This window comes from Sceloporus occidentalis, unplaced genomic scaffold (assembly GCF_023333645.1).
Source record: "Sceloporus occidentalis isolate IW3139 unplaced genomic scaffold, rSceOcc1.0.p SCAF_5, whole genome shotgun sequence".
Taxonomy (NCBI): domain Eukaryota; kingdom Metazoa; phylum Chordata; class Lepidosauria; order Squamata; family Phrynosomatidae; genus Sceloporus; species Sceloporus occidentalis.
The window spans coordinates 38,416,768-38,440,949 of NW_028316985.1; the positions used below are offsets into that span (position 1 = coordinate 38,416,768).

The 24,182-nt window shown below is 38.6% G+C and overlaps 1 protein-coding gene across 9 annotated transcripts in view; it reads right to left on the minus strand.

The window, feature by feature from the left end:
* TCF20 (transcription factor 20) overlaps positions 1 to 24,182 on the minus strand; it is a 219,557-nt gene that overhangs the window by 2,682 nt on the left and 192,693 nt on the right. For 4 of the 9 annotated variants that reach the window (XM_089523755.1, XM_089523757.1, XM_089523756.1 and 1 more), the window contains 4 exons: positions 13,750 to 13,843; positions 11,963 to 12,012; positions 8,239 to 8,261; positions 3,790 to 5,493 (listed from right to left, as the gene is read on the minus strand). In XM_089523755.1, the coding sequence (XP_089379881.1) occupies positions 5,394 to 5,493; positions 8,239 to 8,261; positions 11,963 to 12,012; positions 13,750 to 13,843 (267 nt within the window). In that variant the 3' untranslated portion in view covers positions 3,790 to 5,393. Of the gene's footprint in view, positions 1 to 3,756; positions 5,494 to 5,882; positions 5,966 to 8,238; positions 8,262 to 11,962; positions 12,013 to 13,749; positions 13,844 to 24,182 lie in introns of those variants that run through there. The other 5 variants (XR_016281220.1, XM_089523760.1, XM_089523761.1 and 2 more) reach the window with 5 other exon arrangements.

Below are 24,182 nucleotides of genomic sequence, written 5' to 3' on the forward strand. Positions count from 1 at the left end.
CACATTCAATTCAAGTTTTAGCAAATCCTTACCTTTTTCCTGTCTGCAAATAAATATGCCCCAATTTTGGCCATACCACACACCCATCACACCCTTTTGTTCCAGATGAATTCGGTTACCACGATAGGTTCATGGCCAAACTCAAGTTGGATATAAAATAAATCCCACTATTTTGAGGAATTCACATGCAACCAATAAGTAATAGGGAAAAGCAAATCTTCCACTACAAATTCTTCACTAGTGACTGCAGAACTCATAACCCAAAAGGAACATCTCCTCATAGGTATCTCTAAAGCATGTACCCAAGGCCCAACAAACTAACAGAAAAAGTGCAAGCAGACCTTAGAAATATCATCACAATTATTTCAAAATAAACAATTACATTGATTACATTAATTTTAATTAAATAATTCAAATGAGATTCAAAGAAGCAAGAGAATGATTTGCATTCGTTATATATTACAGTCTGCCCTCTATATCAATAGAGTCTGCATCCATGGATTCAACCATCCATGGCTTGAAAAAAAAATTAATCCAAAAAACAAATAATTTTGCTTTTTGCCATTTTATATAAAGGACACAATTTTATTAGGCCATTGTATATAATGGGTCTTGAGCATCTACAGATTTTGGTATCCACAGGAAGTCCTGGAACCAAACCCAGTAGATATTGAAGGCCCATTTAATAAATTTCTCCAGAAGTATTTGAATGAGTGCCCATGCCTCAGGCTTCTGTACAGTGGAAACCACTTCTTACCTAAAAACAATCCAGAATACTAATGCTCAGAGAAAGAACAGACACATGTACAGTTTCAGTCTCTTTCCCTTCCTATTCTCAAAGATTTTCATTCCTGATAATGTTGGAAATATGCTGGGATAACTGGCTGAGAAATAACTTGCTACTTGAAGACATTACATTACTGTGCGATCAGGATATGGCCCCCAAATCTAATAGGAACCAATAAAAGGATATACCGTATATACTCGTGTACAAGTCAACAAATTGAACTCATGTATAAGTCGGGAGAAGGTTTCAGGGCCACAATGGATTTTAATATGATCTGTGGATAGGTTGAGAGTAAAACTCAGTGGCATGTAACAAAGGATCAAAAGGGGAAAACACCATTTCTATCCCTTCTTCTCCGGACCTCTCCCGACCACCTAACACCACTTCCCAGGTGCTGGAGGAGAAGATTTTAACATCAGATTCGGAAAACACCACTTCCCAGGTGCTGGAGAAGATTTTAACATCAGAGTCAGAAGAGTGACGTGGAGTTACAGTAAATGGGGTGTTTGGTGGGGAGAGAAGATTTTAACATCCGATTGGGAAGGGATTCACCTCTTTCACACACACGCACGCACGCACGCGCGCGTGCCTGGGCAGCTCTTTCAGATATCACTGCTGAGGCACACGGGATGGTGCTTCTTTCAGGACTTTTCTAAGCAGTATTACTGTATTGACCTATATATAAGTTGAACCAGGATTTTAGGGTCAATTTTAGGCATAAATTTTTTGACTTATAGTCAAGTATATACAGTATATGTGTAAAAACAAGCTCCTGTATTCAAGATGACATTTCCCCCATTATCTTCAATTATCTGATATGTTTTTATATATCAAATCAAGGGTGGCCTTTCCACAAGGCATGTTTCTTGCCTTTAGTGGGTGGATCAACAAGGATAGCAAATATTATGCCCCACCACCACCAATCGGAGGGCTCCCCGAACAGCCACAAGGTACCAACCTAGCTCATGGCCTACATTTTCTCCATCCTTCCTCTAAAGAATTCTCAGAGCAAAGCATCAGACTGGCAGGCTCTCAAGAGTCTGATCAAGCCAAAATGCCTTATTCTGAAAAAGGACACTTCAGTTGAGTTACTGCTGAGAAGGGATGACTTCTGCCCTCCTGGCATAAGCAGTGGAACGTACTGTGCCACTACTACTGCATGCGTATAAATTAGCATTTTAAATAATTCCCTTTACATAGTATCAAGAAAGCCAATTCACAGATCACTTGGCTAGAAACAAATGCAAGGTGTTCAAAAATTATAAATGCTGGAAAGAGGGGGGAAAGCAATCTCTAAGATAGTGAGAATGAAGTAAAGGCTTCTCGTGAATCAGCTCAACTCTAGCATAGTAAAAATAATCAGGATAATAATAATGGTTAAAAAATTATAAAATCAACAGCATCATTATCATCATCTCTGTTTCATGCTAATTCTCCCAGAAATGTTTAATTATTTATTTGATTTATTGCCTTTCTTCTAAGACTGAAAGAGATCTGTCACAGGAGAAACTGAAAATTCCCTAAACCTGACTAGTTCAACCTTTTATTGGGATTATTTGCAAATGGCAAGGATATACAGTGGGCCCTCCACATTTGCTGGGGTTAGGGGCACAGGACCCTGGTGAAAGTGAAGAGAACACAAATAAAAATCCACTTTTTTAAAACATGAGAGAACACCTGTATAGGGATCTCTAGGTTCCCCAGTGCAGCTTTGTGGCCTACATCCAGCAGAGGTTGACTACAGAATTCACTGGAGGTCCTACATGTGCCTAGATAACTGTTTTCTCCCTAATCTCTCGGTTTTCCACTGTGACTCTATGGTCAACTTCCAGCAGAGTTCATTTTGAAGACCTAGCAATTCTTAGAGAGAATCCATGAATAATCAAATCTGCAAATGTCAAAGCCACAAATGTGGAGGGCCAACTGTATATTTTTGACGGGTTACCTTTAGATATCTAAAAAATATCAGAAAAGTTAGAATAGAGTTCTAAAAGTAAAACATAGCTAATGACATAGGATAGGAAATTGTAGATCATATATAAAATCATAGCTTTATTTAAGTGCTATTATACTGTTGGTACAGGACAGGTGAAACTTCAGTTAAATTGAGGACTTACATACTTTTTACAAATGAAAAAGAAATAAATTTAAAATGCCCCCAAATCAAGGAGGAAGTAAATGTTTGTTTTCTATCAGGAAAGCTTTTCAGCCACGTTAAGCTCTGGAGTCAATTTGCAATTTATTTCCATTTTTAAAGAAGACCTGGACTAAAAAAAAAAAGTCAAAGGTCCCCCCTCAAAAACATAGTAACATGGTGAGATTACCCTGCACACAATTGTGGATTTCCCCCACCCCAAAAAGAAAAACAAAACAAAAAAATTGATTGCCTTGGAAGGTCTTGTTGCTTCTATTCTTCTTCCAACACCTGTTGTCTTTCCTGGGATTTAAAAGGCAATGGCAATTCTGATCAGCTTTTTGCTTCCTTGGGAAAGCATATTGAGGTCATATGCAAAAGAACATGAGAAGCATCACAGTGGATCAGAATAGGCCCATCTAGTCTAGATTTGTGATACAGTGACTAACATGTTGCCAGTTGGAAACCCACAAGCACTACAGGCTCCTATCCACTTTGAATGTGTTCTTGCACCAGGCTGGACACAAAAGTGGTATCTGCCAGCTGTCTTGATTTATTGGTTTTCCTCAACCATGTCTGTGAGCTATACTGAAAAATTTGGCCATTCGTCTTCTTTTAGATTTGTATAGACCAAATAGAAGAAACCTGGTAAAATGCAGGAGTCATTTATGGTACCACGGCCCTTCAGTAAATAGAGTAGTACCAAAATACAAGATGAAAACCACCATCCTGAAGTAAGTTATTGTCCTAGTCAAAACCTCTGCACAGTAAGACTACTCCTTCATACCAGAGAGTAGGTGGAAGGGAAACCTCAAGAGTCCCTCCCTCGACTCACCTGTGCTTGCTTTATTTTCATTCCCACGAGACACTTCCCCCCTCACCCCCGCTCGGACTGCTCTGTGCTGAGGCTGCCTTTCACCATCTTGTTCTGCAAGGAGGGAAGAGAGCAAGGGGGGAGGGGCTGATGTCCAATATGCCAAGGATTTGGTGAAGTGGAATGAGAGGATAACGAAAAGTAAGAGATGAAAAAGGAAAACATGGAGGATGAAAGAGAAAGCAGCATCAGTACTAGAAACAAACAGGCAGCATTTCTGCATGACAGCACTGGTACTATCGTGAAGCAAGAAATACACAGAATTTAGGGAGAAGATAAGAGCTGGGTGTCCTGCATAATCACAGAACATTCATACTGAGCACGAAAGGACATTAAAAAACTGAGCTTGTGTTTCTTTTTAACCCTTCTTTCTTGAGTATTCTGAAAAGACAGTTTGAAAAAGGCTGTTAATCCCTAATTTTCCCTTAACCATTTATTTCAGAAATGCCAAGTTACTTTCATTTTCATTTTGTGGAGGTCCTAACCAAATATAGCTAGTTTTCAAACTTACCTAAAAGAATTAATGTATGATAGAAAACAGGTGTTAACACTTCAAAATACTTTTGAGCTAATACTTTACTGTATATCCATCAATTTTAAAACTGCAACATTTTTCTCCACTAAGAGCATGCTTAAGAGGGCAAGACAAATGCCTTTTGCTTCCACTGGAACAAAAATCAGATTATAAAACCCAGGTATATGTAACCAATGCAGAAAATAATTAAAAGCACCAAAATGTCAGTTTTACTCCTTTTTTTAAAACTATCTCTTATGACTGCTAAGACTGGTTTGAAAGTATACACATAGGCAGAATTGGATGAAATCTCCAATACCAGAAAGGAGCTCTGCAGAATTACAACTTATTAATGGACAGGGTTTCAGAGTCCTGTAGTGTTTCCTTTCACCTCTTTATCCTTATCAAAAACAGAATAAATAATGCAAAATAAGAAAACCTATACCAATTTTCCTGATGCACCTAATTTATGTGCAGGAACTCCATTTTTATTACACAGTTTTGCTTTCTAAAGTTCAAAGTACACACAACCTTATTTGAGAATTTTAAAAATGAGGAAATTGATTTTTATTGAATTAAGATTTCTGTCCCACCAATGGCACAACCCCTCCTGCGGTGGTGGAATGATCCTGTGAGGCAAGAAGATACGCTGACAGTAACAGTGCTGCTGGTAGGATTTCCCATGTCAGACAGCTTTTGCTGAAGAGCCAGACTAAAGGTGCCAAACAGGTACTGGGCAGCAGCAGTAGTGAAGGGTGACACTGGGCAGAGGATCTCTCAGAGACAACAGCAGTGGCACCATAGTTAACACTTGTTAGTACTGAGAAAAAGGAAGCATGGTAAACCTCTTTTTGAATATCTTTTACCACAAAAACCCTATGAGGAGACAATCCAAAGTGAAACAAAAGATAATACCCCAAAATGAAACTTCCAGTACAGAAGGCACTCAAAAAGCTACTGGGGTATAGGGGGGCAAATACAAATAGCCCTGTGACTAATTATGCAACTAGACTCAAGCAGAAAAAATGTTCAGTTATTGGCATGCTCAAAGGTGAAAGGAAAGTCTAAAGTTGCTCAATATGTATTAGAGAATCATGCAATGTGCAAAGCATGAATTGGGGGTAAAGACATAGTAAAACAAGACATGGAACATATATACCCATTGCAATACGTGGGGTGATGAGCTAAAGTGGGCAGGAATGGGACCCTTTTGAGTTAAATAATTACACAGTATTTTACTCAAGAAATTAACATTTAAGAAAAAATAAGGTAGCATTAATAAGGAGAGACATAGCAAAAGCAATCAAACAATATATAAGTTTGATCAAATAATATCAATAAGAGTTCAGGAAAAGCCATTAATATAACCATGATCCACATTTATGCTACAAAAGCAGAAGAAGAGATTGAAAGATTCTGGTGCTGGAGACCAGGAGAAAATGGATCAAACATCAAAACAGAACTTGTTCTTAATCATAGGTGACTGGAATGCAAAAGTAAGAAAGAGAGCAGAATCAAAGACTGTAGGAAATTTTCGTCTAAGATGAAGAAATGAAACAGGAGAGTGACTGACTGGATTTTGCAGGGCCAACAGTTTGTTCATCATAAACACATTCTTCAAGCAATCCAAGAGGTGACTGTATACATGGACATCACCTGGTGGCCAATATAGAAATCAAATAAGATTACACATCTGGAAGCAGAAAATTGAGAAGCTCCTTTCTCTCTGCAAAAACAAGACCAGGAACAAACTGTGGTACAGACCATGAACTACTAATAACAAATAAAATATAGCCTGAAGGACATCCCTGATACATTTAAGGTAATGTAAATACAGTATATACATATATTTGCGCTAGTAATCCTAATTGTTCTTGAAGCTGGGTAGCTGGGACATAGCAGAGATTCTGGTGATGTGTTGCCCACCCCATTGCTCAACAGTCACCCTTTCTGAGCTGGCTGAGTTGGGTTTGACTGCAGTATTGGGTATCCCCTCAGCCTGTTGTACCGGGAGACTAGAACTCCATGTGGAGACTGCTTTATTGGGAGCAGCTCAGGATTTCATGTCTGCCATAACAACTATGGGTCTGTTCCAATATCTGGTGCCACCCATGCTGCAGAACACACTCTGGACTTAGTTTTCTGTTCTTGGTGAGATGACAATGATCCGGATGTGGAGGAACTTTCTGTAGCTCTGCTATCGTGTACTGATCACTATCTGGTGCTGTTTAGACTCACTGGAACACTGAGCCTGTGTCTCTGCAGGGTGTAGGACTGATTAAGATGGTTCACCCCAGGAGACTTACTGATCCAAATGAGTTCTTGGGGAGTTTCCTGTTGCCTTGGCAGGTGATCCTGTCAAAGCCCTGGCTGATCTCTGGAACAGGGAAATAGCCAGGTTGGTGGACACAACCCTAACCATCCTGTCTCATGAAGTGGAGCTAAGCGAACCACCTGGTTCACTAGAGAACTGGCGGTGATGAAACAAGTGTGATGGAGACTAGAAGTATGGTGGTGGATGGCCTGGAGCAAGTCGAACTGAACAAAGTCTAGAGAGCTCACTGGAAGGCAACGGTGGCAGTGAAGAAAATATACTTCTCTGTCACGATTACATCTGCACAGTGTTATCCGACAGAGCTGTTTCGAGTAGTCAGGGGCTATGGTCTGGTTCACAAGAAGAAAACAAAGACCACTCAACAAGCCTACTGAGACAAATTTTCAAGACACTTTGCAGACAAAATCACTTAGATCTGCTCTGACTTGGATACGATAGTTGGGACAAGGCCAACGGATGTAATCCTGGCACCTGCTCATCTTATATTATTGGAAATATTTCAGTTTGTGCAGCTTGAGGATGTGGACAGGATCCTTGAGACATGAGAGCCACCACATGTATACTGGACCTTTGCCCTTCCTAAACACCAAGAGGAGGATGGGCCAAGTAGTTAGTGAATGCCTCACTGCAACAAGGGAAATTTCCATCCTACCTAAAAGAGGCTGTGGTGGCCATTATTTTTTTAAAAAGAGCCTCCCTGGATCCTACTATTCTGAATAATTATTGTACAGTCTCTAACACTCCATTTTAAAGCAAGGTTTGGAGCATGTGGTGGCCTCCGAACTTCAGGGGTTTCTGAATGAGACAGATGAAATCTAGATCACTTTTAATTTGGCTTAAGGCATGGTTATGGGACAGAGACAGCTTTGGTCACCTTGGTAGATGAATGAAACAGGGAACCAAATGGGGCAATGTGTCCTTGTCGATTATGATGGACCTCTCAGCTGCTTTTGACACGATCAGCAATGGTATCCTTCTGGGCCAACTGTCTGGGATGGGACTTGGGGACACTATTATGCAGTGGTTCTGGTCCTTCCTGGAGGGGCTAACTCAGAAGATGGTGCTGGAGGATTCCTGTTCAAAATCCTAGGTGTTGGTCTGTGGGGTCCCTCAGATTTCTGTTTTGGCCCCCATGCTGTTTAACATCTACATGAAACCACTAGGAGAAGTCACCCAGAGTTTTCAGGTACAGTGCCACCAATATGCTGATGACACCCAACTCAACCTCTCCTTCCCATCTGATTCCAAGGAAGCTGTCTTGGTATTGAACCCATGTCTCGTCCGTAACCGATTGGATGAGGGAAAACAAATCGAAACCTAATCCAGACAAGGCTTAGTCCCACCACAGGCTCCCTTGGTGAGGACATGAGCACCTTCTCAGTGGCTGCACTCTCTCTTTGGAACTCTCTCCCTTGGAAAGCTAGGCTGGCCCTCTCCCTGGTTTCTTTTTGCCAGCAGGAGAATACCTTTTTGTTTAAGTAGTCTTTTAATGTGTAAACTGGATGTTTTCTTTTTCTTGTTTAACTTTTATATGCCTTTTAAATGATTTTATACATTTAAAAAAACTTATAGTCAAGGTTTTTAATTGACTCACCTGGAGTGGCCTTGGGTTTCACTCTAGGAGAAAAGTGGCATACAAATGAAAATAAATAAATAATTGAACAGGATTCAAAAGAAAGAGAAGTCTCAAGGGATGACAGACAAAACTCTTCAGGCTGTTAAGGACAGATGAAAAGCAAAAATAAAAGGGGACAGAAATGGAGTCAAAATGCTAAATGTAACTGTTTGGTGACTTGTATGCAGAAACAAAAAGAAATACTGTAACAATCAATGCAGAGATACAGCAAGTGACAACAAAAAGGGAAGAGAAGAGACATCTTCCACGAGACCCACGACATCAAAGAAAATTTAATCCAAAAGTGGGGATGCTCTATGGCCAATGGGGGAACACTTTACCTGACCAGGTAGAAATAAAAAGACAACAATATCTAGGAAAACTATATAAAAGATATGAAAGAATGACAGATTCATTCAAGGAAGAACCATATGAAGATGAACCTTCAATTTTACAACGTGAAGTGGAAGCTGCACTTGGAGAACTCAAGAGAAATAAATCACCAAGACCAGATGGCATACCTGTAGAACTGCTCCATTCTACATAGACAAAACCTACCCTAGTTCTAACTAAAACCTGGCAATAAATATGAAAAACAAGAAAATGACCCACAAACTGGAAATGTGCAATTTAACTCCAAATCCCAACAATGGGGATCGCAGGACCATTGTATTAATTTCCCATGGAAGCAAAGTGATGTTCAAAATTCTACAACAAAGACTTTGACAATATAAGGATCAAGAAACACCAGATGTTCAAGTTGGATTCAGGAAAGGCACTAGCAATCGTATAAAGCCTGTGCTTTATAGACTGTAGTCAAGCCTTTGGATGTATATATCAGTGATTCCCAAACTCTGACTTTTCAGGTGTTTTCGACTTTTGACTCACAAAATCCCAGACCATTGGCCAAGATAGCTGACGCTTCTGGGAACTGAAGTCCAAACTACCAGGCATCCCAGAATTTGGCAATCACTGGTATAGATCATGAAAAACTATGGTTTACTCTTAAAGAAATAGATGTTCTACAACTTTTCATTGTCCTGCTATGTAACCTGTACTCAAGACAAGAGGCTACTGTTAGGACAGAAACAAAATGGTTTTCAGCTGATAAAGGGGTCAAAGCAAAGCTGCATCTTATCACCCTGTTCAACCTGTATGTGGAAAAATCTCATACATAAAACAAGATTACACTCAGAGAAAGAAAGTATGGAAATTGGAGGAAAAAACATCAACAATTTAAAATATGCAGATGACATCATACTACTAGCAGAAAATAGCAAAGCCTTGGAACAATTACTGGAAAAAAGTCAAGGAAGACCAGAGATGAATTACCTAAGTATAAAGTAAATGATGAAGGCACTGAAATAGTTCATACTTTGGCTCAGTTTGTAATCAAAACAGAGATTACAGTCAAGAAATCAGAAGAGGACTAGGACTTAGAAGGGCAGCTATGAAGGAACTAGACAGAATCCTGAAGTGTAAAGATATATAACTGAATAATAATAATAATGATAATAATAATAATAAATCATTTATTTATATCCCGCCTTTCCTTGGAGATCAAGTATTAATCATGCCATCGTATCTCCCATTTTTATGTACTATTATGAAAGCTGGACAGTGAAGAAAGCTGAAAGTAAGTCAACTCATTTGCAAAGTGGTACTAGAGAATAGTTCTATAGATGTGGCCTGTTAAAATGTTTGTTGTTACCCGCCTCGATCCAATACAGGGAGAGGCGGGATACAAATAATAATAATAATAATAATAATGAAAAAGACTATTATTAAAAAGTCCTAGAGCAAATCTAGCCTGATCTCTCCCTAGAAGCCAAGATGATTAACTGAGACTGTTGTACTTTGGACATATCATGAGAAGACATAACTCACTAGAAAAGACAATACATGGTAAGGCAGGAGGCAAACCACATTACAGATGGACAGACTCAGTCAAGAAAGTCATGGCTCTGAGTCTGCAAGGCCTAAGCAAAGCTGTTGATGGTAGGGTGACTCAGAGGTCTCTCATTCATAGGGATGCCTTACGTCATAGTCCACTTGATGGCAGTTAACAATAAAATATTTCTGCACCCATTTCATCAGTACCACACAGAAGGAATTAACATTAAATTAAAAGAAAATGCTTTCTAATTTACTGACATAAAGTGAATTTCTTCTCTAAAAATGAATAGCTGGATCAGAAAAGTTACGTTATTTTGTATGATGGTAAGAGTTTTATTCTTCCTAATGTATACTGTATTTTTTTACACGTTTTTGAACTACCTTCTGCCACCTTGTGGTTGAAATATTCAAAGTTTTTGTGTGTGAAACAAAAAACATTTTCACTACCTAAATCAATTATATGTTAAAGTTGAATACCAGTTTCTCACACAAAACAAGAAGAAGGGAAGCCTCTACCTCAATTTATAATAAAATACTTTAATTGTTTGTCTGAATTCTGCCAAACGTTCTACAAAAATCAATCTTATTATAAAATGATCAATTCTGGGTATTTCATGGGACATTTAGTTTGAAGGGCCAGTTCAATGAAATGATTCTCAAGAAAAAATGTGTGGCCTTTATTCTATTGGATGCTTTCTAATGTCAGTGCTCCATGTCATGTGTGTTAGAAGTGATCTGTATTTGTAAAACTGTCATTGAACAAAACAAACTTCTTCTCTGACAAAAAGTTTCTGCTCAGAGATTATTCCAGATTTTTTTCAGAGACAGGTGCATGGTCTTCAAATGGCTCCATACATCTTGTTCTCGACTGCCACTGATTAGAGAAACTGGGGTAACCCCAACGTACCTCTGCATGACACAGCACTTCATTAAAGAAGGTCAAATAACCAAAACAATCAGACATGCTGGAAATCACATTTCTTATATATATTATTCAGGGTGTAATATCTGTTTTACAGTAAAATCAATTTTACCCCATTTTAGGTTTCTTAACTATATAAAAAAGTCAATTATTGCAAAAACTGATGTTTAACTTTTTGTCCAGAAAGTGAGCAAATATACTTGAGTTAGCTGTCCAACTGTATTCAGCAACACACAAAACATCTCCTTTACATTCACTGTTAAGAGCTTTCCAATCAGCTCTCCATCATTTCTATACTTCTCTATCAAAGAGTATTTTCAGACACTTTTAACAGAGGATTAATTGAAAACTATAGTTAAAGAAAAATACAGTCAGCCCTCCCTTTACATGGCGAATCCGTTCCGGACCCCCCTCCCGCATAAGGGGAAAACCGTGTATGCTCATGCCCATTGAAAACAATGGGGTGCATGCACGTTGTGCGGCACGCGCACCAGAGGCATGCACACCATTCATTTAATTATACTGTGGCTTCAGCATAAACTGAAAGCCTCGTAAAGAAAGCCCGCATATGTCATGGGCTGACAGTATTCAGTACAAATGCTATGAAATTATATTAGTCCATAAAGCAAGCAGTAATAAAGACAAATGAAAAGTCACTATTTCTATTTTAAAAGGATAATTTGCAGGCTCTTATGTTTTCTGCTCAAATAATAATAATAATAATAATAATAATAATAATATCCAGACAAACACACACACAAGGTGAAGAAACAGCCTGGGAGTGCATATTTTTTTTAGAAAGAATTACTCTGAAATAAAACTGTCTGAAATGAACTGTGGTGAATCCAGCAAAGGACAGTGCCAAATTAGTAGTATTTTTATTACCTTGTGCTTGGGGCACCTCACTGAGAAATTCTCTTCATTTAGTAAACAATCTGAAAGAGAAAAAAAAACTGCTTCTAAATAAAATGGAAGCTACCAACAGCTAGTTAGTCTGTCATCTCCATCTCAGATCTTTACCTCTCCTACTGGTACAATCTGTTCGAAAAATTTTAATAGTTAGCATGAACTAACAAGGGTAAAAAATGTAGTCACTATGAGTTTGGCTCAATATCCTTTGAGACAAAGCAAAATACTATTGTTCCACATTGAGATTTCTGAACCAGATAGAAAAAAAAGTTTGCAGAAAGCACAAACAATTAAGTTTGGTGAACACAGATAAATGTACAACTATTAGAAGTTACAACTCAAAATGCAGAAAATTAGGAGACACATCTGCAATTTAATTTGACAGATTATGCCAAATGATACAGCAATGCAAACAGAAGTTTTAAGAAAACAGGAACCAATTATCAAAACTAAATATTGAAGTGAAATGTATGAGCAAATCCACAAGAATTCATCATCTCCTGGCAAAAATACCTTATAAAGGAGCCAGTTTTAACCATGTATTTTATTGTAACTGTACGTTTTGATTCAGAGATACAGCCAGGTTAGTCTAGAGTATCAGAAGTTCTAGCATAAGCTTTCATAGACCAAGTCTATAAAAGCTTATGATAAAATTTATTTTGTCATTAACTCTCAAAGGTGCTACAACATCCCTTTGTATATTTAGATGTGTATGTCCTTGTGAGTATCCATATTCCAAATCAGAAATAAAGGAGATAGAAATCTCCTCAAGAAGCAATGATCTCACTCACAAACCAAACAATTTCATTGTAATTAATAGGTTGTGTACAGGTAACTCTATGATTAATGAAACCTCAAACATACACCATGTATTTGGTACTAATATGGACTTATAATAACTAAAATGATTTTTTTAAAGAGCACAAAAGGCTTAACTCCAGAAATCTAAATAATAAAACAGTGCTATGAGAGGAATGAACCCCACTGAATGCACAGAACTAATTCACCTTTTTATGTTGCAGAATTCTCACAGCACCTGAGTTCAAAGTTGAAATACAATATAAGCATACCTTAAAATCGGTGATTTTTCGGCTTGTAGTCCAAGTGTGTGTGTGTGTTCACACACATCTTGTAGTGATAAGACACTCCCTTCCTACGTCAACATGATTAGCACCAGGTTTGCAAAATGTTTATAAGCCAGTAAAAACACACTATTACAAAAGATGACTTGAAAGGAAGAGCTGGTAAGTAGCTTCACTAACTATTCTCATTGGCTCCAACCTTATTCACCACTCCAACAAGAGACCAGAAATGCAATGTCTATATGTGAATAAACTCCTATTACATTCCAAAAGCCTTATATGATTACATCTATTTGTACAAATAAGGAAGTATGTACTGTAATTCAAGTATCCACCTCAAATAAGGAAAGACTGAAACAACATAACTCAAGTTTCTCAGTTCTGCTTTTAGTGAAGTATGGCACAAAGATCTAATTTGAGGATGGGGAGAGAACCTACAGTCAATGGAGGCTGCCCCCTCAAACTCTAGTTGAAGCCAGTTGGTAGTTACAGGCACTAGCCAAGAGCATTGTATTCCTCCTTACCTTCCTGTGAGGGAAAGACAGAGGTGGGGCAAAGCTGGCTGCTCTCAGAAGAGGGAAATATTCTGCTCTTACAGGTACTGTTCCAGTCTGTCTCTCTTATAAAATATTTGGAAGCAGCCTACGAATAATTCATTTAAGGTTATAGCCTAGATCTTACCTGCATCGATGGCACATGGATAATGATATCGGAAGGAGCAGCCTTTGTTGTAGCAGCCTAAGGTGGCTCCTGGCTCCTGGCAATGAGAACATTTCTGAAAGAAACAGAAAGATAGAACACTAGTTTACATTCAGAGCTTACATTTTTCTTCAGTGTTTCTTCTCATAACATTCTGTCACTATGTGTCTAGTTAATTAATATCAACAAAACTTTCTTTTTATAAAAAAATGTATGTAATGCTCCATTTGTTTAGCATAGATTTTATTGTGAATTGTTTTGTTTCTGTTTTGTCTGTTTTGTTTATCACTGTTTCCTTTCGTTTTTATTGAAGAGACATTTTACATAAATAAATAAGCATTCCTAATTATTTGACATACTTAATCTGTAATAAGAGCTAACTCTGTAAAAGAATATGAGCCTGCAAGGATGTTAACATTTCCTGGGGCTCCCATCTTGTTGTCCCATCCTTCAGATTATGGCAAAGTAAGGTGTCTTAAGACTCCGTCCTGTTGTTGGGGCAATGGGCTCTAGCAGCCACTTTCTTTTGTCTTAACTGAACTTTTCCCATCCAGATTCATATCAATTTCTTGAATTAACTACCATTTCTTACTGCCAATTGGCTTTATAAAGCCTTCTGTTTGCAAAACATAAGAAGGCAAAAACAAAAGAATGATATGGCGAGAGTGCAAATCTGGGAGAATGCACGGCATCATTTCAAAATGCATAGGGAGGGTTCAAAGTTCAGAACACTCCCATATGTAAATAATAATAATAAACCTTCTGCAAGTAAAGAGATCTGCACAGAAAGCAAAGGACTACATTAGAAACTTTTTTATGCAGATGTATGAGCCTTTCTAAGAAAGTTAGGGGAGAATTCAGAAGTAGCAATACACACCTACCTAAAATTTAAAGGAAAACACTGTGGGCATAGTAGTAGATGGAATGGAGAAAAACAGAGGAATACTGTTATCTCTGAATACAATCTCTATAAGATGAACAATCTATTGCAGTGATGGTGAAACTTTTAGAGGCCGAGTGCCCAAACCGCAACCCAAAACACACTTATTTATTGCAAAGTGCCGTGTTCCTCTGGCTTTCTAATAACAAACTCTGGCAAACTCTGTGCTGGGGCGACAGCACAAGTGCCCACAGAGAGGGCTCTGAGTGCCACCTCTGGCACGTGTGCCATAGGTTCACCATCACTGATCTATTGTGTTATGAAAAACCAGAAATCTCAAAAGGGGGAGATTTCGCCACACTCATTCTCCTTGTCAGTGACAGTACCAAGAAGACTCCAATATAAAATATGTAAATACACTAGCAAAATATTCAGGGAAATGTTGAGCTGGAGAATAAAATCAGGGAGGAAGGCAAAGGAAAAAGTGTGAAATAATGGGTGACTTCTATTAGCCTCACAAAATACTGGGCAAATGTTTTGGCCATGACAAAGAGACAAAACCTCTTTAATTACTGAGAAATCCAGCAACTAGTCATGGAAGCAAACAGTGGAGAAGTAACCTGGACAAACAGAGACCAGGACTTAGTGTGGGACTTAAGTATTGCTAAATCAATGGGAAGCAGCAACCACCTTGCTACCTAATCCAATTTACAGTCAGCTCTTCATTTTACAGGGCCTCCATTCTGGATAGCAAATAACACGAGATTCAAGTCCTGTTCTCCCCAATGGCAGTGTGATGCACATGCAACTGTGTGGGTGTGGCCATGTGCAGGCATTGCCACTGGAGAGAACAGAGAAGGGCCCATCCATGGATGCTCCAATCCGTGGATGGTAAACCTACAGTTGAGAAATAATGATTGTATATGGAAGTAGCCAACTGGCAAGGATATCCTACACAGTTGGATGTTGAAAGGGAAGGTGACAAGGTCCAATCACTCCAAAAAGATTGGGGGTGGTTATTGAAAACCACAAGAGATGCTGAGCTAGAATGTATACTGCTGGTCAGGAAAGGTGCAACCAGGTCACCAGTCTCATTAAAAAGAAGTGTCAAGGAAGCTATTAAAGAAAAGAAGACATTCTTTAAAAAAATGGAATTCAGACCCAAACAAGGAAAACAAAAAGGGCCACACACTTGCAGAAACATCTTAAAGGATACCAAATAGTAATTGTTGTTGTTTTTGAGGAATATGGTGCTAATAATATTGACACCAAGAACAGAAAATTATTTCAATATAACAACAGCAAGAAACCAACTAAGCAGGCATGTGCTCCATTGGATTAAAAAAAAACATACTACAGGAGTACTAGAAGAAAATAAAGAAATTTTAGACAAGCCAAATGAACTATTTCTGTTCACTTCATTGTAAAAGGTTTAGAACAGGTATCACTCAAAGTAGCCAATGTTGTGGCAGTTTTTCAAGAGGGATTCAGGGTGGATCAGGAAATTTACAGCCAGTTAGCTTACATCTGTTGCAAGTAAACTGGTGGAAAACATTATTAAAGACAAAATTACCTTTAGCTTAGGGTTATCCATGGAATCTGAATAGTGAGGATACACACAAATACCAGAAGTACTTCTTTACACACTGTACAATTAAACTATGGAATTCACTACCCCAAGATACAGTGATGACCACCAAGTTTAAACAACTTCATGGAGGTCAAGGCTATCAATGGTTATTAGTCATGATGCCTGTATATTCCCTCTGGTATACCATTTGCTAGCAGTCACAAGTGGGAAGACACTATTAAAGTCATGTCTTGTTTATGTATTTCTTTAAAGAGTCTGGTCAGCTCCTACAGAAAGACAATGCAAGACTAGATGGGTCTTTGTTCTAATGCAGCAGGGTTCTTCTTATGTTTTGGCACCTAGGAGTTACACCTGAGGTTTCCTAGTTCTGGTGACCTGGAATTAGAAATGGGGCACTTTTATAAGTACTTGAGAGTGATCAGCACCAACTTCTTCACCTCCCCAGTCCTCCAGCATGCACAAAGGACTTGGGGAATAGACACAAATGAGGCTCTACCTTTGTCTACCTTATGAAAGAAACAACAGGAAGATCTCCTGCCATTTTTTAGATTCTCTATACTCTGCCACAAGAATTCAAGGATTGAGAAACCTTACAAAACAGACTTGTATCCTCAGGGCCTCCAATAAATCCCCAACTGTACTTTTAACATGTTCTTTTATGAGACAAATTATCCAGAATCTCACTTTACTCCCATGAATTCAGCTACACTTTATTAAATCTTTTGAGATATAGGGTCATTCTTAACTATTCCACAGAAGCATATGGCTATGCAACAAATTATTTAACTTCCTAACATGAATCTCTCAATATTATTTCCTGCTAAAAAAAGTTACCATCATTAAGGTTGCTTCAGATGAGGTATTTATTGTGCAATTGACCTGCCTCATTCAAAGAATTTTACTCAGACAATGTCATATTTCATTCAGATCTCTGCTGTGTCAAACAATATCTGTAAAAGAGAAAAAGATGGAATTGCTTCACAGTGTTTTTTGATCAACAGCGCTGGGAACCATCTGTCTGGAAGCACCCTAAACCTAAAAGGTTTCAGAGGTATGTTACATAACAATATAATGATGGAAGGTTTTTTATTTAAATATTTAAAATAAGCCTTCCTTTTTTCTTTTTTTGGAAATGGTGAAAACATACTGATATTTTTATACTGACACAACCTACTGCTTCTCTGTTTGCTTGATTATTTGACTTATTCCTTGTTCAAATTCCAAAAGTTATTACATCTGTTAAATACACCTTTAAAAGCAGGGATTTTTAAAAAATTAAAGGAAACCTAAATGCAGGAAGCTGTGATTTCCCCAGCACATTCGGTTCAACCTGTGAGATCACTAGGGCTATTCTCAATCACCCATACAAATGTGATATCCTGCTAACTGTAATTCTACTGAGTAAGCCAGACAGAGCTTGTTTGCTGCTGCTGCTAGCTTCCCTACTGTCAAACACCTCTTCAATCTGGCAGAAGTTGCTGCTTTCCACAGTCCACTGGTGACATAATAGCTCCAGCTTCACCACCTCCTGGGACCTGAAACCATATGCTTCTTTCAAGAGTGAAAAGGGCACAAAATATACACGGTGCTCCACAATCTTGGCAGAAAGAAAAGGAACGTTTCCAGAAACAAAACATCCTAACCCTTGCCCCATACCAGAGATTTTTGTCATGTAATTTTTGAGCAGCTCTGCTTCAGAGGTGGGGTTCACTTTGATGAACGGCAACTATCCTTGACTTTCCCCCACCTAATCATTGCCAACCATACTAGACCAGCCAAACTTCCTCCTTCATCAAATCCTAGTAGCAGGGATAGTCTTGTACAGGACTTCAATTTGAAGCCAAGGAAAGATCACCACCTGGCTGGCTGCGTAAAATTATTCTTCTGACCATAAGTGGTTAAGGGAGATACAAGAAGAATGTCTGCTCTCTCATATCGCCATTGTACCATTTCTACTAGCTACACTAAGATGGTATGAACAAAGCAAGGAGAGAAAAGTACAAAGATGATCTATTTCAATGGTTCTCAATTTGGTGGCACACAGCAGTGCTTATGCCACTGTTTTAACGAAGCATAACTTCCCAGTCACTGCATTTTCCTCTTTGTTCACTGCTAGCCTTAGGATAACATAGAAACTTCCTAGCAGGAACAAGCACCACACAACTTTCATATAAACCCAGCTTTTTATTAACATCTGCTATGCCATGTCGGAAATCCCCTCTAGGCATCTCAAAAACACCTGAAGAATGTCTGGTTGGAATGTAGGAGAAGTCCTGTAACCAGACTTAATCAGGAACTAACTCTCTAGTCTCTCTCTTCAACAGCACCTCCCACACCCTTGGAATCATTCAGACATAAACTATCTATCTGATCACTATTACTTTAGGGGTGGATAGGATACCTCAGGCCCTGAAGCTCAATCTGTCTGATTTAGGGGGTTTTGTTTGTTTTTTGTTAACTGCTATCAAGTTGACCTCAACTTATGGTGACCCTATGAATAAGAGACCTCCAAGTCACCCCAATATCTACAGGTCTCCCAGATTCAGGGCCATGGTTTCCTTGATTGAGTCTATCCATTTGAAATGTGATCTTCCTTTTTTCCTGCTGCCTTCTATCCTGATAAGCATTACTGTTCTGAGTCATGTATTTTCATGACATGGGCAAAGCACAACAGCCTCAGTTCAATCATCTTAGCTTCTAGGGAGTGTTCTAGGGCCCATTTAATGGTATTTTTAGCAGTCCACAGTATCCACAGTACTCTTCTCTAGCATCATATTTCAAATGACTCGATTTTCTTCCTATCAGCTTTCTTCACTGCCCAACTTTTGCAACCAGACATAGAAATTGGAAATATGATAGTATGCCAATCCTAACTTTAGCGTTCAATTATGTATCTTTTTACACTTCAGGATCTTCAGTATGCCAAGGGGTCGTGTAATACCTTTGAGACTAACCAAGAGAGAAAGAGATTGTAGCATAAGCTTTTGTAAACTTCCTCAGATGCAAGGATTGAACTAGTGCCTAGGAACAGACCCTCTTAAGGAGGATATATGAATAGCCATAGAAATGCAACATTTGTGGATTTGGTGATAAGGTGACATGTTCAGTTTTAATGATGGTAACCCAGCCAGCATAAGTCTACATTCCAAAACTCTATCCACCATTCATATGGTTATCCACCCACCCTAGCCTTAGGGAAACATTATTTGTCCTGTCCTTTCTCTTAACAATCATAGATAAAATTGAATTTGTCACCTCATCACCATACCCACAAGTTTTGGATTTCTATGATTATTCATATAGCCTGATTATAAAGATCTATTCCTAGGCACTAGTTCACTGCATGCATCTGAGGAAGTAATATGTTCTTCACATAATTTTTTCAACTGCGTTACTGTCAAGCTTACCTTTGCTTAAATACAATTTCTATTCCATTTTATTTTCTTTCTCTGAGTAAAAATTCAGTCTTTTAAAGGAAACCATTTTCCATTCCATCATTACACTTTCTATTAAACACAACATATTAGTATCCACTTTTCAAAATTTGGATATGCATTCAATCTGAGCTGGTTAATACATTAAATCTATTATAAGGGTTTTAAATAACCAGCAAGCCATCCTAAAGGTGCTAGACCAGTGAGGGTGAACCTTTTAGGGACCAAGTCCCAAACTCAAAGGCGTTCCAGCACTGGGTGTTACCTGGTCCAGGAGGTGAAAATGGGACTTCGGGGGTGGGATTTCTGACTTCTGGGGGCAGGACTTCAAGGGGCAGGACTTACCAGGAGACAGCTAAAGGCCTGTTCCTCCTCTTCCCCTGCCCTCCCATCTCTCCACATGCCCTCCACAATGGCTTCACATTCCAGAGAGGGCATGCATGCCATAGGTTTGCTACCACAGTGCTAGACCGTTCCAAGCCTTCCTTTCAAGTCTTTAAAAAGATGGTTCGTTTTTTGAGACATTTCTTATGTTGAAATTATATATGATCAAGCTGGATTTTCTGTGAAATTGGTAGATGCTTAAAAGAACTTCAGATAACATTGTCAGCCATGGCCCAGTTTGTGCAAAGCAATCATCACAACACCACAGCTGGAATTCTAGCCACAGTAGGAGTATTAAGACAGTATTTTTGGTCAAAAAGCTCTGCCTAAATCAAACAGCATTAGGCAATATGTGTAGATGGTTGTATGAGGTTGTCTGAATATTTGTAGTAGAAACCATAGCACATACCAAACAAAGGTCAATAAATTTTTACAGATATCTTTTTAACACCGCCCCCCCCCCCAAAAACATTTTGATCAAAAACACACTCTTCGTGGCTGGTTGGATTGGATTACACAACTCTGTTACCACTTCCTCAACATCACAGTATTAGACAACAGCCACAGAAAAGATAGATACGCTCATTATTGATCTAAGTGCCTGAAGAAAAAAGAGATAGTGATTATGTGTTCACACAACACTTTCTTTCAAAGTTCACAGGCTACAAACTTGATGCTCCTTCTCCATGATACTTTTTATTTTCTTATGGTAAGTAGTAAATTATGTTTATTGGAAACAGTCCATGAATACACACACACACCTCCATTAGCCCATTAGCCTCCCTTGTGTGGCTGAATTATGCAAAAATATGCAAATTAAATATACTTTAGTGCATTTAGTACTTTAGTTTTCTTAGGCTGCACCCGCACTGCAGAAATAATCTGGGTTGACACCACTTTAACTGTCATGGCTCAGTGCTATGGAATTCTGGGAACTGTAGTTCTGTGAGACATTTAGCCTGTTCTGTCAGAGACCTCTGGTGCCACAATAAACTACAATTCCCAGGATTCCCAAGGCAATTAAAGCAGTCTCAAACTGGATTATTTCTGCAGTGTGTTTTGCATCTTAGTCAGAAGGCTCTGGTGCCATAACGAACTACAATTCCCAGAATGTCATAGCACTGAGTCATGGTAGCTAAAGTAGTGTCAACCTGGATTATTTTTACATGGCCGATGTAGTTCTACTGAATTTTCATAGGGTATTCTTAGGCAAGGAATACCCAGAAGTGGTTTTGCCAGTTCCTTCCTCTAAAATATAGCCTACAGCTGATATTCATTGGCAGTCTCCCATCTAAGCACTAATCAGGGCTAACCCTGCTTAGTTTTCAAGATAAGATGGGATTTGGTGCCTTTAGGCTATTACTGAGCTACCACACAAGATAACATTTCCAAAGCTAGCCAAAACTAATTTAAAATAAATTATTTTCAGCTTCAATACCAACTTAAGTGCGTTCACATACATCTCTTCATTAGTTTCAATCCAGCATGACTAAAAGTGAGAGGTGACCATGCAGATATAGATAAGCCTGGCTTCCACTGTACAGCTTCAAACTAGGTAATGGAAGGGGTCAAAATTAATCATTTGCCTCAGGAAACAGTCACCAGTATCTGAATAAATAAGCAAATTTTGCCCATCTCAACAGAAACATCTGTTACAGCGAGTTTATTTTCTTTCACACAGTCCAGTGTCAAATACTGAAAAAACATATTAGAGATGCATTCCACTGAGAAGCAAAACAGACATACATAATAGGCATAGAGATGTATTCTCTGTTGTGATGCTGCTGAACCACAATTGTAAAACAACCTGCATGTTGACAGTTACCAGAATTAGTGGTGAGCCAGACCATAATTGTTCATATCCACCACCCATCTGCCTAGACCTTGGCACTAATTCTTGCACTCAGATGCTCAATATGCAAGCTAATTAGAGCCTGAAATAAGTTACTTTTTAGTTTTTGTGAAACTGATTTGATTGGAAAGCCTTGCATTTGAAGGATGTGAACATTCTGTTTGTGATGGCTCAATCACATAGTCAAGTCATCGACTTGATGCAGTGATTAACCAGGGTTGTGTAGTCAGACGTCAAACCTTCAATTACAACTCTGACTCCAATGCCTCTATTTTCTACTGCCCTACTCTGATACTTTCACAAATGACAAATGTATTAATTGGTAATAATGAATCTACTGTAGTAAAATGGGAGAATAAGGCATTTCATCACCACTATATGAATCATCAAGCTAGCTAGATTGATAGAACATAAAACATAGCTATTTGATTAAAATTTCTGAAAGAGAAAACTTTCCAACATTCTTATGTAAGTAAATTATGCAACAAACTAATATTTAATCAATTTAAAGGGTAAAATATAAGTATACAATGATATATTTATAATAATTGTTATAATATTGTAAGTTTTTATTTTGGAGCTGGAATCAGAGTCAGTACATTTCTACTGACACCGACTCCACCCAAAATTGTTTCAGACTCCAAGACCCATACTCCAACTTCAGAGCCCTGTTATTAACACTGAAATGTGAACCAGGTACAAAAGTATTTTACACAGGTGATACAGACATCGCTAGATTCTCAACTTTACTCTCCTCTGAATTTCCAAATTCCTTCTTGTGTAGGCTTGGCTATTCATCCCTTCATACTGTACAGTGCGTCCTCGCCTTACGCGGGGGATCCATTCCGGATCCCTCCACGTAAGGTGAATTCCGCCTATGCTCGAGCCCCATTGGAAACAATGGGGCTCGTGTGCGGCGGCGCGGGTGCACGCGGGGTGCAACGGGCGCACGCGCCCATTCAATTGAATGGGACGCACCACCCCTTCCGCCCCGCGTGCGCGCCGCGGCTTCAGCGCATATGCTCAAGGCCACGTATGGCGCGCCCGCATATGGCGCGGGCGCACTGTACCTCAGTTTTATACTTCCAAGAAAATACTTAACAATTTACTTTGCTGCAAGGAGCATCGTTTTTACTTTTCTAAGTAAAAATCCTCAAGATGCCCTAAAACAAAAATGGTGAAATAAGAATAATGAATGAACAAGAATGAGGTTTGCCCAAAACTAGAGTTCCCCTAAAATACCAGCATCTTAAAATTATGGGGGGGGAAATGGGAGAGGGAACAGGAAAGACACATAAACATCACAATTCTGTACAAACAACTACTGTCTTCAGTGGACCTTATTCCCAGGTAAGTGGGTATAGGGATACAGCCTAAAGCAGTGGTGGCAAACCTATGGCACAGGTGCCAGAGGTGGCACTCAGAGCCCTCTCTGTGGGCACATGCTCTGTCGCACCACCACAGAGTTCACCAGAGTTACTAGAAAGCCAGAGGAACGCGGCACTTTCTGATAAATAAGTGGCTTTTGGGTTGCAGTTTGGGCACTCGGTCTGTAAAAGGCTTGCAATCACTGGCCTAAAGCAATCTTGAAGAACACAGAGTCTAAACGAGATTACCAGATTATAATTCCCATAACCTCTAGATCTAGCCTCTGGTTTGGTTAGTGCTGATGGAATTTGTTTTTATTATTATTATTATTATTATTATTATTATTATTATTATTAATTTTTTTCATTTTACAAACACCAAACCATTGTAACATGACAATATTACACCATAAAAGAACATTTGACATTTAACCCAAAAATGACAATTCCCTCTACCCCTGACATAACTAAAATTACATATAACATACATATCACTTCCGACTGATCAGCTCTCTACTTTGAATGTTATCATAATGTTGTTTAATCTTATTCTGTTTTCAAATTTATGCCTTTACACAGTTAATGTAGTTTCTATTTTTGTCCATGTAACAGATAGAGAAAAAAATATTGTAGTTATTTTTCAAAATCTAGAAACTGTATGTCCCGTCTTTTCGATCTTATGAGCAAATTTTAGTTCTTTCCTATTCATAGCATTAAGTCAGTCCTAAAGTTACTTAATATTCCCTGCATTCCCCCTTTTCCCCTTACAAATAGATCCTTCTATAATCAACAATACTTTTTTCAAGAAAATGAGAAAGAGGGGTCTGCTTTTCAACAGTACATTTGTCCCTTTCTCAACATCTTTCATAACATTCCATGTTGAATGGCCATAAATTAATTAAAGTAG